Genomic DNA, 13094 nt, shown 5'->3' on the forward strand with positions numbered 1-13094 from the left:
CATAATGTATACTTAAGGTAAACCTTATTTTTATTCAAAAAGTGTTACAGTCTGCAAGAAACAGTATTTGGTCTCTCGGGAAGAAACAAACTTTATTTACAGAGTATGACTTAAAATGTAGTCCCTGTTTTTATAAAGTACTTTCCCTAAGCCTTGTAGCCCTAATGGCATGACTTGAAGCTTCCCCAAACTGTGATTGTTTCATCAGGGCCCCAGTGAACTCTTCGATTTGAGCCGTGCTTTTAGTTACAGACTTATGCAGCAGCTTTATATGCAACAAAGGAGGTGAACTCGCATCGCAAAATATTGCATAGAATGAAGTATCTTGTGCATGCTGCAAATGACTGATTCCTGGTTCTTTAAAAATGTAAATGACAGCATCAGCTATTAGGACGAATCAGTTTAAAAGTTCCTGAAGGGTCAGGAACAAACCACTTTTCCCAGAGGTCAGTGTGAACACTAGGGTGATCCCAAGGCTTGTATCTTCCATTCCAGTGAAGTAACTTGGCTTCATGAAGAAAGTGCTCTGAGTACCTGGCATCTGGACTCCAGCCTATAGGGGGGGAAATTAGATAGATTTTTATAGAGCCCTTACTGGAAAACTCTTCACTCTTTAAACAAAATAGTGCGGCTTTCCTCCAGTTCATCATAAACACTTGCTTAATGCTCTGTCATTTGCAGCACCATCCCATCCATATCTACTCAGAAGTAAGTCCCATTGAGTTCAGCAGGACTTGCTCCCAGATAAGTGGGCATAGGATTACACTAAATACTTAACTATGGCTTGTTCACACTCCATAGCTATATTTAAATAATTCCAGAAAGCTGTACCTGTGCACCATAAAGGAACTTTACCTGTGTACCAGGATTTAATCTCCCTGCCATGCCCCATTTGCACCACATTTTGGAGAACAACAGATTTAATTTGCAAAGAAGAAATCTGATGTATGTGCTGTCTCTCTCAGTCTGCCCAGCTTAAAACTATACAGGTGCAGTACAGGTAAAGGTACCCCTGACTGTTAGGTCCAGTTGCGGACGACTCTGGGGTTGCGCTGCTCATCTCGCTCTATAGGCTGAGGGAGCCGGCGTTTGTCTGCAGACAGCTTCGGGGTCATGTGGCCAGCATGACTAAGCCACTTCTGGCAAACCAGAGCAGAAACACCATTTACCTTCCCGCCGGAGCGGTACCTATTTATCTACTTGCACTTTGACATGCTTTTGAACTGCTAGGTTAGCAGTAGCAAGAAGCAAATACAATATCATTCTAAGGAACCCTTAAAGGCCTTTTGCATTTTTGTTTTAGCTTGCACAACTCAAGTCTCAAACTTACCTAGATGTCGGATATGCCATAAAGGATTAATATGTGAATATTTCTCATGGAATACAATGAGCATTGGAGAAGTGGCCACACCTCCAGCAAGAGTGCTGCTGTACAGATTTTCTCTGAAAAATATATCAACGGGAATTGAAAGATCTGTTTAGAATACCTTTTCAATTAATAGCAAGGCACAGCACAATTTATTTAGATGAGAAGAGCTTTTGAAATAGTTGTGAAACTGAAGCTTAGGATTCCTTTTCATTTAAGTTTGCAAGTCTGGAATATTACATGATAGTATAAATGCTATCATTGATAAGCTCTCTGAGCATTTTCCTTCATTCCAAAAGGATGTGATGTAAAGGAAGCTGATTTAATTTTATTGCATTTATAACCTGCTTCTTTTCTATCTTGGAACCTGAGGTGTTGCTACAGCCAGCACTGGCCAGACCCAGACCTGCTTAGCCTCAGGAAGCTGGTGACCTCATGTGCCTTTAGACAATACCCTGGGGTGGCTTTAGTCTGCTGCATCATTGACTTGAAAACTGGGCTTTTTGTGATGATACTGAGATTTTAAAAAACAAAACAAAAAAAATCAGAATCGATCCAGCCTACAACTTGTATGTAGAGTACCATCCTCCTAGGGTGCATATGAGAAAGCTATCACATTGATCACCTTTAATGGTCCATTCAAGCGCTGAGTGTATTGCTGGCATAAGCATAACTCCCAAGCTAGCCTGCTGTGAACACCTAGCAGAGAATTTGCAGTGTGTATGCTAGTCTACACCAGACCCAGGGAGGGTATGAGAGAGAGAGAGAGAGAGCGCACTGTTTATACATACTCTACATTTTTCTGCATCCATTTCTCTAATTGCTTTGTGATTCGTTGGTGCTTCCATTCCGTCATATTTGCAACAATGACACCAGGATTAAAGGAACATGTGCTGGGACTTATGCCAAGATCTCGGATTGTTTGTTTTCGGTAGTCCAGAAACCCCATATAGGTATTCTAGGGGGAAGAACAAAACGTGATTACTATAAATTAACCTAGGTATTCTCAAAAGTTTATATATGTGAGTGGTACTAGCTCATTCCATGTCCCAGGTTTTCAAAGCAGGAGGTGGTAGTGGAGGAAGAGAACAGAAGACATGTTTGGGGACTTGGGGAGGCAAGTTTATTAGCTTGTATTTCTTTTTATTTTATTAGGATTCCTATCATGGTGGGTCACAACAGATTGAAAGACAACATTGTGAACATGGAAAATAAAATATAATTGCAGAATCCATTGCTTGATGCAAGTAGTAAAGAGTCACACAGGCTATGCAGCCTGAAAGTAAATTAAATAGCTCATTCCCATTGTGCTGATAACACCTTGTGTCAAGCACCTCTGATTTTCTGCAGGCTTTTTATGGAGCTCTCCCAGAAGGTCTGCAGGTTTCTCAGCCTGCCTCCCTCATACCAGTGCAGCACCAGAAATCCAATTTTTCCTTTTTTTAAAAAAAAATCTTTTTTATTGAGTTTCCTTTACAACCATCAAGAAACAAACAAAAAAACAACAACATTGAACAAATAAAAAAGTCAAAAACTAAACACAAAATACAAAAAAGTTAAGAAAAAGGCACAAAAGCAGAAGAGAAAAAAAAGAAACAAAACGTAAAATAAAAAACAGATTTACACGACAAAGACCATTTTCAGCATACAAATTGACTTCCTTCCCTGCTGGATTCGGGTTTCTTAATTAATATCTCTATTTTCTGCAGCTGGTATTATTACTGGGTTGTACATCATAAGTTATAACAGACCTGCTATAGTTGTTAAGTTTTTGTGATTTCCTTCGATGTATGCCATATATTTATTCCAATCACCAATAAACTTTGTATTTTTTTGGTTTCTAATTTTTTGTGTCATTTTTGCTAATTCAACGAATTCAAATAATTTAGATTGCCACTCCCTCACCGTTGGTATTTTTGTACTTTTCCAATTTTGTGCAATTAGTATTCTGGCTGCTGCTGTCGAATATTGAAATAAGGTTTTATCTTCTTTTCTAATTTCATCCCCAATAATTCCTAATAAGAAGGCCTCTGGTCTTTTAAAGAAGGTATATTTAAATATTTTTTTTAGCTCATTATAAATTAGGTCCCAAAATTTCTTCACTTCCTCACACGTCCACCACATATGAAAGAAGTTGCCCTCCTTTGTTTTACACCTCCAGCAGGCCTTATTTCCTGTTTTATACATCTTTGCTAATTTTACTGGCGTTATGTACCACCTATATATCATCTTTTCTAGATTTTCTCTAATTGCAACACTTGCCGTGAATTTTATTCCATTATTTCACAGTTTTGACCATTTTTCATATTCTGTTAGAAATCCAATTTTTTCCAGTGCCCGTCCCCTCAGGTCCCAGAGATTAATGTGAAGAAGAAGTGGGAAGAAATATGAACTCAGGAGAATGAGTCGGGAAATACTTGAGTTTTTTTGTGCTGCAAGGACTTCTTACCTGCATTCCGATGCTTCTCACAATTTCATGAGTGGAAGGCAAATCACAGTCATCCGAAAAAGCTGCCGCATGCCCACGGGCTAGTTTGGTGTCATACAGATCTTGGATGTCACCTAAAGAAAAGCCAGGCCTATTCAGAAGCCCCATAAGTCTGTACGCATTACTATGTTAACTGTCTTTACTGCTCAGCCGTTTCTGATGCAAAAACCTGCTACCCTCTAAGGATTTCAGTGTGTAGCATTGAGGGCCGGCATTAGCAGATGTGGTGCCAGGGTGCAAATATCCACCCAGCGCCCCCAAATTACCATGCTTAGTGTTGGGGTGGCCGTAGCTGCGCACTGCCAGCCGTCGGGGGGGGGTTGCAACTCTCCCCCATGCCACTGCAGGAGGAGAGCGATGCCCACAGAGGCTTGGGAGGGAAGCTGTGCACCCACCAGCCTTATGGTTGGCGGGGCTCAGCTTCCATCCTAAGCCTCTGCAGGGATCGCTCTCCTCCCGAGGTGGCTTGGGAAAGAAGCTGCACGCCCGCCAGCCTTATAGTTGGCGGGGCGCAGCTGGTGGGCATGTAGGGAAAGGGGAGGCCGATGGCAAAGCTGCGCAGCTCCCCCCACTTGCTGGGGTGCCTCTGCAAGGCTGCCGCCCTGGCGGAACACACCACTAAGCCCTATGGGAAAGGCGGCTCTGGTAGCATTACTACCTCTGTTTTCAAAATTTGGGGCACAGGGCTGAGCAAAGGAATCCATTCCAGATCTCATTTTTGGTGATGATAGACCTACAGAATATAGGCTTTGGTTGGGATTTTCAACTTCCTAGGGCTTATTTTTCTGGACAAACAACTTACCTTGCACAATCACATCATCGTCGAGATATATCACTTTTTCATGTTCATGAATAAGCAGAGGGAGGTAAAACCGCACAAAGTTTAGCTGTTGAAATTAAAAAGGGAGTCAGCAAAGTAGAAGACATAAGACATTCAACATTATATTTCATATACTCAGTTTAAAATATTCATCATTCAAGCAATATCCTGTTGGGGGTAGAGTGCATTATAATAACGCATAACACATAGGGGTGTGTCTGTGTGTTTTGCTGGTTTAAGTTATAAAAAATAATGTTTTTTGGACTCAAACCTGCCTGAAAAACACGAACTCTCCAATCCTCAGTGGTGGAGGGAAAGCAGACCTGGGTAATAACCAGCCTTTGTGTTTTCAGAAAGCAGGAGTAGCCGTTGTTTCTTTGTCCCAGCATCACTCACAGGTGTGTGATCTGATGAAGGCAGTATGCAGCAGATATTTAGGGCACTCCCAGTCAATCTTTTTGATATTTCAGGCTGATTTGTTTGCAGGGAGATTGGAGGGGCTTTTCTGGATGGGGTGAGGGTGTGCTCAGTTATGCTCTCTGTGTGCACTTGGGCAAAGAGAGGGGGTGGAGAGAGAGAGAGAGAGAGAGAGAGAGAGAGAGAGAGAGAGAGATGCATGTGCAGTTTTGTATGTTTGATCTACGGTATGTAAGACACAGTGGGAGAGATGCATTTGGGAAGAGAGTGAGGCTGTATGTGTGGCTGTTTATATGTGAAGTGCTTAGTTTGTGAGAGAGACACAGAGATGCATGTGTGTCTGTGGCTTGTATGTGTCCAGGGAGTGTGTGCACGCACATGTGCTGTATGTACAAGAGACCATGACTGTGTATATTTTCCCTGGTCCTCCCTGCTGTTATTAGGCAGCAACAGCACTGCCTAATAGTTTTCCACTACCAGGAACAAAAGGACACAGATAACTTCCCACCACAAACAATTAGCTTGTTGGGAAGGGAGCAGCAATGACTGTACTCCTCTCCTTTCGTGTTATGCTATGTGCCCCAGGGCAGACATTTTGTGACTGGTGCCCACAGAAATTTGAAATGTGCCTGCTGGCCCAAAAAGTTTGGAGACCCCCATTCTACGGACGTCTGCATACTCACAGGTTGAAGTAACTCGGGCCGTGCTGCATCTGGCCTCATTTTCCCTTTTAGCACCATGGGGTTGAATTCCACAATTTTAAACCTTATATCTTTCAGTTTGGAATTTTCAATCCACTTTCTAGATGCAAAAGAGAGAGAAAAGGAATATATGACAGAACACCTTAAGCGATGAGTGTCTTTTTTGCTTCCCTTGCTGCTCATTCTATCCCCTTATCCCTGGTCATATTGCCACTCCATTTCTCTACAGACGGTACTTTTTCTGCAATATGGTGGAATATGGAATAGCGAGAGAAAATATGATGGGCAATTTCTAAGCCCCCCCCCCCCAAAAAAAACTCTGAGCTCCAAATGACATTCTTCAGTCACCTGAAGTGTCCAACGTTTCAGCTTACTGGTGTGACCTTCCATATAGAATTCCAACAGGTCCTGGGATATTTGATCTTCCGCCCCTTGCTCAGCTGGCTCACCACTATACTAAGCTTTAGACATAGTTTTGCCTTGCATTGTCACATACTAGCACGTGAGCTGAGGAAACAGCTCATCGTCTTTTGACTGCTTAGACAGCATCCCAGCAGGACTCCTACTGCTCTGCTAGCTCAGCCATTCCCATGTGGGGCATCCAACAAGTTACATGGCCCTTCAGCTGCCGGATCCTAAGCACACAATTGAGCCCTGTATTTCCCCATCACATTATTTTCACCTGATATGCGGAATGCCATTCTTTAGTCCAACTACGTAGAACAAGACATTGGAATCGGTGTTGCTGTAAATGCTACTGATTGCTGCTATCGCTGCACCCATTCTGCCTGCAGCAGCACATATCACCACAGGGATTTCTTCTTCCATTTCCTCAGGGCTCTCCAAATCAACTGGTAAGAATAACAATAAAAAGAGTAACAACCACCACCATATGTGTTATAACACACAATTTATATCGTTCTGCTACAACTAGCACTTTATGGAAATCCCTTAAAGAGTGGGGTAGAGAGTAGTGTTCACAGAATAATAGAATTTTAGGGCTGGGAGGGACCCCAAGAGGCATCTAATCTTCCTGCCTGCGATGCAAGAATGTCAGCTAAAGAATCCCTGACAGTGTTGCTGAAAATCAATTCTATCTGAGTATCTAAGTTTGTGGAATTCACTGCCCTTGTATATTAGGCAGGCATATTCTGTGTTTAGTTTAAGATGCCCTTTAAAACATTGTTATTTACACAAGGTTACCTTACACAGCGCATGTGGCGCTGTGGGTTAAACCACAGAGCCTAAGACTTGCCGATCAGAAGGTCGGCAGTTCGAATCCCTGTGACGGGGTGAGCTCCTGTTGCTCGGTCCCTGCTCCTGGCAATCTAGCAGTTCGAAAGCACGTCATGTACAAGTAGATAAATAAAGACCACTCTGGCGGGAAGGTAAACGGTGTTTCTGTGTGCTGCTCTGGTTCGCCAGAAGCGGTTTAGTCATGCTGGCCACATGACCCAGAAGCTGTCTGCAGACAAACGCCAGCTCCCTTGGCCTATAGAGCGAGATGAGCGTGCAACCCCAGAGTCGGTCACGACTGGACCTAATGGTCAGGGTTCTCTTTACCTTTACCTTTTTACCTTGCCACATGACCCTGCTTTCTGTTGTTCTGTTCTTTGCTTCTTTATGCTTTTACCTTTAATTTCATATTGATTTTATGTACACCACTTTGAGAATATATTTTTTATTGATTTAGTGGTATAGAATGTATGTATGCATAAATAGATCAACAAACAAGCAAACAAACAAACAAACAAACAATAAATAAATAAATAAGAAAGACAGCCTAAATGAAATTGGCATGTTTATCTCCTAGTGTGCCATTTGGGTTTGTTACATTTTGTATACCTGATGTTCCTGGCTGCTGTATTTCCTTCTGATATTGTATCTGCGCTCACACCTATGCAGAAGTCACTTTCTTATCCTATGTAAGAACATCAGTATAAGGAAATATGGTAACTAGGCCTGAAATATTGTCAGCCACTAAGAGCTGAAAAGGGTACAGAAACAATATCAACAGGGAAAGCGACAGAAGCGTGGATTCTATTATCCTGTATTACAAACAGAAATTATTCAGTCTTGGCAATGTACAAAAAGAAACAGATTCTAACTATAGGGGCCTACCTGGATCATTCTTGAGCATGGTGGATGGCATCTTGTGAACTTTATTATATAGAATGGCACAGAGAGTCAAAACAAGAAGGAACAGTAGGATCTGATTAACTGAAATGGAAAAGAAGCTGGTTAATTATATTATATTCACAGTAACAATCCTTAGCATGTTTACTCAGAATTTGATGGGACTTTAGTGTATTTCAGCTAGCAACTTGACAGTGCAATCTTATTTGCTCAGAAGTATGGTCTCGATGAGGTTTATTCCATCGAGTAAACCTCGATAGATTTCCTACATATAATAAAAATGTAAGAGTATCATCACACTACAGTTTGCTTGGCCAAAGACAGTTGGCGCTGCAAACTACAATATGACAAGAGGCAGTGGATGAGTAGCCCAGGACAGCAATAGAGCGACAGCTATAACAGGCCACAGCAGCACCTTGCTCTGCTGGCTCCTAGCTCCTCCACCTGCCGGGCCTGGGGCCCCTGCCCCTGAGCATCTGGACCCCCAGACTTGCCAGTGCTGCTACTGGCTACCTTCTCCCTCACCAGCCAGTTTTGACTGCCACCAATTTGGAGCATGGGAAGGTGGCTGGCCTGGTAATCTGCTGCTACTGATTAGCGTGAAGAGTCAACCAGGATGGGGTGGCAGCAGCTGATTCTCAGACCAGCAGATGGCCATTTCTTACCTCCTTCCCTTGCTTCTCCTGCTACTAGCCTGACTCATCATCCCACTTGGAAGCAGCAGCATGAGGTGGAAAGGGGAAGGTCTTAGCTTCCTCAGTGTGCTATCGCAGATCCTGATACTGAACACCAGATGCTGCTCATTGTTGCCTTGCTGCCAACCTCTGCAACCATCTACGGACAACACTGCAGATATTCAAAAACTTCTCTCCCCACTACCACTAGTAGGGACTCTTCTACAGACTTCAGTTCCAAACCAGGGATCTAATTATTTAAATAAACTCTCCGCCCCCAAAGGTGTCTTACTTTTTCGTAAGAGAGCCATACGGTCCTTTCTTTTGGTCTCAATCTGTGGTCGAAAGAAGAAACAGGAGACAAAGATGAGAAGGCAAAAATAAACCACATTTAGTATGTACTAAATGTTACTGGCTGAAACCCCAATAACGTTAGGTTTTGCCTTTGACTTGAATGGAAAGCATCTTAAATCTACCCAGCAGAGGTAGAGGTGCATTCCAGGAGCAAACTCAATGAATTTAACCCTCTGCCATTAAAAAAAATAAGAAAAGAACATAACATAACTTGGTCTTATTCTTCAATACAGAGCCACAAATGTGAAGTGGTCCTTTTTGAGAAGATGTAGGAAAGACATGAACATCTTTCTGAGCCCTCACTGTGGTGCAATACCTACCACATCTGCTTTCTTCCCATTAATGCAAGGTTACTATATATGGGTTGAATCCATTGCCCTAACCTGCACAATCTTTTTGTTCCTCTGTTATATCCCTTAATATAAACCATGGGGTGGAATGGTCCAGCTTATGGCCTGACTATACATACCTGAGCTGTGAGAGTGATACATGCATTTGTTTTGACTTGATATATCTACACTTGAACCAATTTCTATATTTTCTCTGTATACAGCAAAACTTGAGCTTATGTTAGTCTCAGCCTGAGTCTGAGAACGGTATCATAAGGGGAGCTACAACTTTGAGTGGGGATTCTGAGAACCAGCCACCTTTCTTTTGATAGTTATGCACAGTCATATATCTGTCATATACCTAGACACGTAGAGGATCTAACTACAGATGCCATATAGCTTGAGGACTGCAATGGCACACTGGATTAACATATCTGAGGCCCAGGAGGTGGGAGAGAGAAACAGTCGCTCCTATAAGGTGTTATAAGAATTTTAAGGTCTTATACATATATATAATTTTTGTTGTTGTTTAGTTGTTTAATCATGTCCGACTCTTCGTGACCCCATGGACCAGAACACGCGAGGCACTTCTGTCTTCCACTGCCTCCCGCAGTTTGATCAAACTCATGCTGGTAGCTTCGAGAACACTATCCAACCATCTCGTCCTCTGTCGTCCCCTTCTCCTTGTGCCCTCCATCTGTCCCAACATCAGGGTCTTTTCCAGGGAGTTTTCTCTTCTCATGAGGTGGCCAAAGTATTGGAGCCTCAGCTTCAGGAGCTGATTTCCTTCAGAATGGAGAGGTTTGATCTTCTTGCAGTCCATGGGACTCTCAAGAGTCTCCTTCAGCAGCATAATTCAAAAGCATCAATTCTTTGGCGATCAGCCTTCTTTATGGTCCAGCTCTCACTTCCATACATTACTACTGGGAAAACCATAGCTTTAACTATAGGGACCTTTGTCGGCAAGGTGATGACTAATAGATGTTCATAAATGTACCAAGCAAACACATACAAATATGTAAACCACATGTCTGAAACCCACAGAAAAGTCCTGAAACCATTTTCTCTCTCCCAAAATGACATCAAATATTTATCTGCAAGGTCGAAGGAAATGGGAAATCTCCCCATTGTCTCTTTCACAAATCCTGTCTAAAGGGCACATTTAAGATATGAATAGGGTGTGGACCTGTGGCCTGGATTCAGGAATTGAGTAGTTATCACAACAAAAGAGTGGCCAGGATGCCCAGGTAATCCAATCAGGTAACCTGGCAGAAAGGAAGAAACAACACACCCAGATTTCCGCCCCTTCTCTGATGTATTAAGGGGCCACACCCCTTCTGTGATGTATGTATGATGTTTCTGGGGGGTGGTCTTGGACTCCAGGGTGGGCAATTTAAAATGTATATATAAGGGCTTGCGCGCACGGCTTGGGGTCGCTCCCTCCCTCCTGTGTGTGTGGGGGGGGAGCACCCTGTTGCAACAGCTTTAATAAAGATCAGGCTTACCAGCTGCTTTGCTTCTCAATATTCTCTGTTGGTCTCTGTTATTTTCTCCTACCGATAGAGAACCTACAAAAGGATGGGCTCTTGGGTACCTCATAAGGGAAAAGGAGCAGTTTTTTTTTTCATAACAAAGGCAAAAGTCCCCCAGAGAACAACTTCCCTAAGGCTGGACCCCCCACATAGTTCCATTTAATTCTTTAAACTCTTTCCTTTGCCTCTAGCAACCACTCACTTTGACTAAGTTCTGTAAAGGAAAAAAACATGGGGGGATCATGAAAGGCCTTCACAAGACTGAATAATGCCATCTATAGAGGCCTTTAGTTGTGAATCTTAGCTTTGTGTCTTATCTACAGAGTAGGTGCTTTGGAAGAACTGTGCTTGGAACTGTGCTTGGTCTGTGTTTACATTGATTTCAGCTATTTAACCAGCATCAGATTCAGCCACCATTTAAAGGAAATAAAAAATTACTCAGAGATGGCATTACTTGCCACAGCTCTAGCCATAAAATTATGAATTTTTTTATAATTCTCATTTAAAAAGTTTTTTATGATCCTATATTTGATTTTCTATAATAAGATGATATTGTCTCTTATGGTGATTCATCAATACTGTAATTACATGTTCCCCAAATCTGTAGACATTTTTTTCCTGAAATATTGCAGAAGGAAAAATTAAGCTTTCTGTCACAAGGAACTTATCAGTTCACAACTTAGAAGGTAGCTTTTCCTTTTGCAGTGAAGGCCTCCAGCTTTACCCCAAAATATCTGGAATCCATTTCAGACAATTGTGGTGATTCTTAGTTTTAAGGGCATAAATTCATTCCGACATGTATCTCCCTACTTTTAAATTAATCAATAATGCTTACTTTTTAAAAGTTGTTTTAGTAAAAACAAAAACAATATATGTTAGCTTTATCTGGATTTTAAATCTTTTATTTTGTTCTATTTTCGTAAATTCTATTTTTTTCTGACTCTCTCTTTGTCTCTCACACACACACATATACGAGAGAGAGAGAGAGAGAGAGACAGACAGACAGACAGACAGACAGACAAAGAGAGAGAGAGAGATGAAGTAATTCCCATGGGGGTTGTCCAAAAAGAAAGGATAGAATTTGGGAGGGTTTGCTCACCACGAGAATAAACAAATAAATCCCCGTGTGGAGAGAGCCCCGTGTGGAACAGTGCTCTCAGAACTGCATACACAACCAGGTTTCAGTAACACACACAAAGAACTAACTCATTTTGATCCAAGAAAATATCATATATCTGAAACCTCTTTTTTGGCATGCAGGAAACATGCATTTTCCATTTTCAGGCAAGGAAATTCTACTCAGTAATTACTGTAAGTAAATAAAACATCGCTGGTGTCCCAAACCATCTGCAGTCATTGAAGCTACAAGTGTTTTTGCACAAAACTAACTTGCACCAGATTCTAAAATCTAGGATCTGAACTTTAGGAGACCCATAGTAAAAAACACAGCGCTATTTGTTTAATATGTGTATGGGGGGGCAGGAGTTTTCATTTTTGGAAAATGAGATCATGTCAGCTCATTGCTTTTAATACATTTACTGGAATACTTGGGAAATAGTTACTGAATATTGACAATCTCCAGACACAATTGCAAGATCGTATGGCAAAACTAGAGAGTGCAGAAACAAAAATCGTGACTGCCATAATTTCCTGCAGAATTAAATGTTTTACCTTTCAAAGGCAGCTCGGCAATAGGGAATTTTCTCCAGAAAGAAATAACTGCAAGGCAAATTCCCTAGGTAGCTGGATGGTCCAGTGCCGTAAACATTCACTCCAGAAGTTCCCCTTTCATGGGCTCGCCGTTGAAATCCTGCAGTCGAGAGTCTTGAAGGTTCTCTGCGGTTCCTGCAAAAGTACTTTGATGGAGAAGTGTCTTTCAAAATTCTTTTGTGGTTGACTTGGGACTGCTTTTTCTTCCCTTCCTTTGCTGCTACGTAGCTACCCAGAATCCAGACCTTGCCCTGCTGGAGTTTATGTGGAGAGAGCCACATAAACTGCTTCCAGATGTGCTGAACGATGCGGCTCCAGAAGTGGCGGACTTTCCTCCTCCCACTCTTGGTTGATCCTCATCGGACAGAAAATTCCAGAGAGTGGAAAAGAAGAAACTTCAGCAGCAGTCCTGAGCTCAGATTACAGTTGTGCTTAATGCTGAGCTTTGGTCTTCGTGAGCAGGCAGCATCTTACCAGTTGGAAGGAAGCTCAGCTGAAGGACAGGGAACTGTATTTATTGTTTATGAAATAATAATCTATACCTTTAAAGCATATCCAAAGCACATT

General features: G+C 42.1%; 1 protein-coding gene across 2 annotated transcripts; it reads right to left on the reverse strand.

Moving 5' to 3' along the window:
* Positions 1–9: 9 nt before the first annotated feature.
* On the reverse strand, positions 10–12901 carry GLT8D2 (glycosyltransferase 8 domain containing 2). 2 transcript variants are annotated; one of them, XM_081879344.1, is made up of 11 exons: positions 12489–12901; positions 10791–10853; positions 8895–8937; positions 7914–8012; positions 6475–6643; positions 5775–5892; positions 4657–4741; positions 3816–3928; positions 2158–2324; positions 1331–1443; positions 10–553 (listed from the first exon to the last, which is right to left on the reverse strand). In XM_081879344.1, exons 3-11 carry the CDS (start codon positions 8911–8913, stop codon positions 381–383), a joined length of 1056 nt encoding a protein of 351 aa, XP_081735470.1. In that variant the 5' UTR covers positions 8914–8937; positions 10791–10853; positions 12489–12901; the 3' UTR covers positions 10–380. The 2 variants fall into 2 exon arrangements, with proteins under 2 accessions (XP_081735470.1, XP_081735469.1); XM_081879343.1 differs by lacking the exon at positions 10791–10853 and having other exon boundaries at positions 12489–12899.
* Between the last annotated feature and the right edge of the window lie 193 nt (positions 12902–13094).

This window comes from Podarcis erhardii, assembly GCF_964252035.2.
Source record: "Podarcis erhardii genome assembly, chromosome: 10".
NCBI lineage: Eukaryota > Metazoa > Chordata > Lepidosauria > Squamata > Lacertidae > Podarcis > Podarcis erhardii.

Bases quoted from the DNA above. Each gene is read 5' to 3' on its own strand.
- GLT8D2 (XM_081879344.1), bottom strand. The intron at 5,893-6,474 runs GTGAAAATAATG...TTTTGCATCTAG, and splicing joins AATGGCATTCCGCATATCAG to AAAGTGGATTGAAAATTCCA. The intron at 1,444-2,157 runs GTATGTATAAAC...TATATTTTTCAG, and splicing joins TGGATGCAGAAAAATGTAGA to AGAAAATCTGTACAGCAGCA.